Source organism: Megalobrama amblycephala, linkage group LG21 (assembly GCF_018812025.1).
Source record: "Megalobrama amblycephala isolate DHTTF-2021 linkage group LG21, ASM1881202v1, whole genome shotgun sequence".
In the NCBI taxonomy this organism is placed as follows: domain Eukaryota; kingdom Metazoa; phylum Chordata; class Actinopteri; order Cypriniformes; family Xenocyprididae; genus Megalobrama; species Megalobrama amblycephala.
The window spans coordinates 32,382,535-32,387,038 of NC_063064.1; the positions used below are offsets into that span (position 1 = coordinate 32,382,535).

General features: G+C 31.2%; 1 protein-coding gene across 3 annotated transcripts in view; it reads left to right on the forward strand.

Moving 5' to 3' along the window:
- acyp2 (acylphosphatase 2, muscle type) overlaps positions 1-2,692 on the forward strand; it is a 26,765-nt gene extending 24,073 nt beyond the window's left edge. For 2 of the 3 annotated variants that reach the window (XM_048173145.1, XM_048173144.1), the window contains exon 4: positions 690-1,149. In XM_048173145.1, coding sequence (XP_048029102.1) covers positions 690-804 — 115 coding nt within the window. In that variant the 3' untranslated portion in view covers positions 805-1,149. Of the gene's footprint in view, positions 1-689; positions 1,150-1,900 lie in introns of those variants that run through there. The other variant, XR_007182205.1, reaches the window with a different exon arrangement.
- The last annotated feature ends 1,812 nt before the right edge of the window (positions 2,693-4,504 follow it).

Genomic DNA, 4,504 nt, shown 5'->3' on the forward strand with positions numbered 1-4,504 from the left:
ATATGTACTGTTCAAAATCGATTTCAATTAATTAATTAATAAATAAAGCTCGTAAAGAGTTTGTCACTAGATAAAAAAAAAAAATGAAATAACCTTTTAAACATCAAAGTGTTATGCAACAATTTGAGACATTTCTCTTTATATAGAATCTTTTTGGTGGGTAGAAACATTTTAGATTTTACAGATCTGAACTTTAAATATACAGTAAAAAACTGTATATGTCATTACTTAATTATGTTAATATTCCTTCTTAGTTTTGCACTTATGCACTTTGTTTATCACAAGTCGCTCTTGCACAAGCTGAAACAGTGTCATACAAATACAAACCACCATCATGGCACTAAATAAATCAATAAATATTTAATTTAACATAAAATGTAACATAAAACCCTAATGTACATGAATGAAGCAAGAAACATAATTATTGAAACAAAATACCATCAAATGTAACGTGTCCCGTAGGGAATTGTGGGAATGTCAGTTTAAGTTTTTTGTTTGTATTTACTTCCTGAATCTGTACATTTAACTGTAAAATTACATAAATATCCTGTTAGATCTTCCAGTTTTTTACCATATATATTAAGGGAACTTGCTGTTAACCAATGAACAGATTTTTACTGTAGCATTTTTACAGTCCTTTACCATTAAAATGACCAAACATGTTTTGTCTCTGTGTGTGTCATCTACAGGAAGTACTGGCTCAGTAAGGTGGGCAGTCCGAGCTCTCGAATCCACCGCGCTGAGTTCACCAACGAAAGAGACATCTCTAAACTGGAGATTCGTGGATTTGGCACTCGCTACTGAATCACACGGCACCGGCAGACAACAAACTCTGATAGTTGGTAGATGAAGAAGAACAAAACCGTAACTCCATCATTGTAATTTGCTGTTTATATTTATTAGCATATATAGGGTTGTAATATGAATAAATTGTTGGATCTTATGTAACTTCCTCAAAGCAAAGCACAAACTTAAGAATTGCCAATCTGATTTATGTGATCCGTCTATTCAAACTCAACATTCTACAAGTATAAAAACAATATGTAATGGAAATAAAATATTATATGTTTTAAGATTTTTTTAATGCTTTTGAAAGCAAGTCTCTTCTGCTCAGCAGGGCTGCATTTATTTGATCAAAAATACAGTAAAAATTGTAAAATATTATTATAATTTAAAATAACTGTTTTCTATGTGAATATATTGTAAATTATAATTTATTTCTGTGATCAAAGTTGAATTTTCAGCATCATTACTCCAGTCTTCAGTGTCACATGATCCTTCAGAAATCATTCTGATATGCTACCATTCAAAATTTTGAAAAAATAATACTTTTATTTATCAAGGATGAATTAAATTGATCAAAAGTGACAGTAAAGACATTTATAATGTTACAAAATATTCATTTTCAAATAAATGAACTTTCTATTAATCAAAAAATCCTGAAAAATAAAATGTTTCACAGTTTCACACAAAAGTATCAATCTGTTTTCAACATTAATAATAATCATAAATGTTTTTTGAGCAGCAAATCATCATATTAGAATGATTTCTGAAGGATCATGTGGATATAAATTATATTTTACTATATATTCACACAGAAAACAGCTGTTTTATATTGTAAAAATATTCCACAATTTTTACTGTATTTTTGATCAAATAAATGCAGCACTGGTGAGCAGAAGAGACTTCTTTCAAATTATTCCATAGAATTATATATATATGTCCACATTAAAAACAGCTATTTTGATGTAAGGTTTTTATCAGACTAATAAACCTCTATCAATACACCAAAACATTGAACAGACTGTTTTATTGCAAATTATACACTTATTAAATGAGTATGACGGGCTGATATGAATATTAGTCGTCCTCTGATACTACAAACATTATCCTCTTTCAGGAGATCTTCACTTTATGCATAATCGACCAATCACGGCATCCGGCGGTTCTGTTTCCATGGAAAACCTGGCCGCCCTCACAGAGCTCTCTTAAGGTGGCGTCCGTGTCAGAATTCAGCGTGTGACGCTTTTGTGCAGCGTCAGCTTCTGTCCGTCACAAATGCACTTGGAGTTATCGTTAACATCATAATGTCTTTAGAATCGAGCTCAAAGCCTCTCCCGGATTGTACGTTGCCCCAGAGACACAAATACAGAGTCCCCAGGGTGTCCTTTTTCTCCCAGCATGCTTCACTTCAGCAAATCTGCATGTGGGCCGGTTAGGGAGGCTGGAATCCTCTTAGCTGACAGTTGCAAGATTAGATCAGAGGCTTAACGAGGGTTAGTGAGTCTTTGAATAGACGGTCCGCTCTCAGACTGATCCGGGAACAGTTTGCTGCCATCACTTCTGAGTCTGTATGAAATCGCAATATCCGTCAGACTCCATAGATCCCAGATCCGGGCCTCTGATGGAATGTGCCGGGCTCTTTGTTTGGGATCGCTCTGTGTTTCCCAGAAGCAAGTGAGCTCGAGAAACACTTTCCCATGATTCACTGAGACCAACAAGTATATGGAAACTTAAGTGATGCTAAAAATGCCTGAATGTCACTGAAACATTAGTGAAACATTGTATCAAAAGTGGAATTTGATTGTGGAGTTCCGTTAAATTGATCAAAAGTGTCATTTAGAATGTTACAAAATGTTTCTATTTCAAATAAATGCTGTTCTTTTGAACATTCTATTCAACAAAGAATCCTGAGAAATAAAATGTATCAGTTTCCACAAACATATAAACAGTTTTCAACATTGATTATAATCATAAATGTTTCTTGAGCTTCAAATCATCATATTAGAATGATTTCTGAAGGATCATGTGACACTGAAGATTGGAAAATTCAGCTTTGATCACTTGAATAAATTACACTTTGCTATATATTCACAGTTATTTTAAACTATAATAATATTTCACAATATTACTGTATTTTTACTGTATTTGAAGTGGAGTTGGATTGCGGCGGTCATCAGTGTTTTAATGGACTCGGGGTTTGATTGATTGGATCAGGGTTTCCTGACCGTCCGTCTGTAAGCGTGTTTGTCCGAGGTCTTTTAACATATTTAAAGTTGGCCTGCTAAACATTTAATCTGACTTTCCCTTTTCACTTCTAGACACAATGCTTCTGTGTTGTTTGTGAATGTGAATGCTTCTTTTTAATAGTAAGAATTATATATAATCCTAGTTTTATGTAGTCTCAACTCAAATGGATTAAGTAAAGTGATTGAAAGGAATCGTGTTGGATTAACTTCATTTATTTAAGTCAATTGATCAAGCATCAAATGTTTTTTTTTTTTTTGGCCTACTTATTTGAAACATGTTTTTCAACATGAAAATATTGAGCTGAGCCAAAACTAACTGATTCAAGTCAGTTTAACACGATGCAGTTTGAATGAGACACATAATACAATGGTGTTAAATAAAAATGAATTTTTTAAATAAACTGAATAGTATTGTAAAATTATTTCATTGAGTGTATTTATATATATAAAAATATTTAACTCAACTATTGTTTAAAAATGACTGTATTTCTTGCTTAAAATGAACCCAAAATATGCTGGAAATGAACATTTATTAATAATGAATAATAACTAAATAATAAACATTTAGTTAAATTGCATTTTAATAAATGCTCACCTTTTGAATATTATTGTTGCCTCTAATAATTATGTGTCTGGTTTTTAATTTCCAACATATTTTGGGTTCATTTTAAGCAAAAAATACAGTCATTTTTAAACAATAGTTGAGTTAAATAAAACTGACCAGCAGGTTGGGCAAACATTTAATCCAACCACAGCATATATATATATATATATATATATATATATATATATATATATATATATATATATATATATATATATATATATGTTAAAAACATGGTTACATGTGCAAATAGATAAATAATGAATATTTGAATGTGTTTGTGCATCTATTTACATCCCCATTTAATGAGTGTTTGACCACATTACAGAGAGGAAGTGGTGAAAGAACAGGAAACTGGTTTGTTTTCAGATTTCCACTGAGTTTTTTTTTCTTAGTAGTGGAAAAACTGTGATTGTGGAATACACATGTTCAGCTCACTTCAGGAGTAATGCAAACATGGACTTTATTTTCAACAAAAACATATATTTTTGTCATAATTGAACAAATGAAAAATAATAAAAAGTGAAAACATTTGACTGTAATTAAAAAGTACTGCACAGTTTCACAGTACATTTTGATTTATTCCATAGTACTGGACAGTTACCTTACTCATATGCATTATATTACATTTATATTGACATATGTAGTACTTGAAGTTACATTACTGTCATTATGATTTTTTTTAACCCTTATAGGGTCTTCGGGGTCTTTTTGGACACCAAACAACGTTTACTAAAATTTAAAAGATAGTTCTCTTTGTCCAAATGGCATGAAACTTTGTACAGTAGTTAACACTTTCTAGATCTACAAATAAAAAAAAAAATTGTGATATCTTGTTTTATGTTAGTGTAAAAAAAGTCACACTCACGGT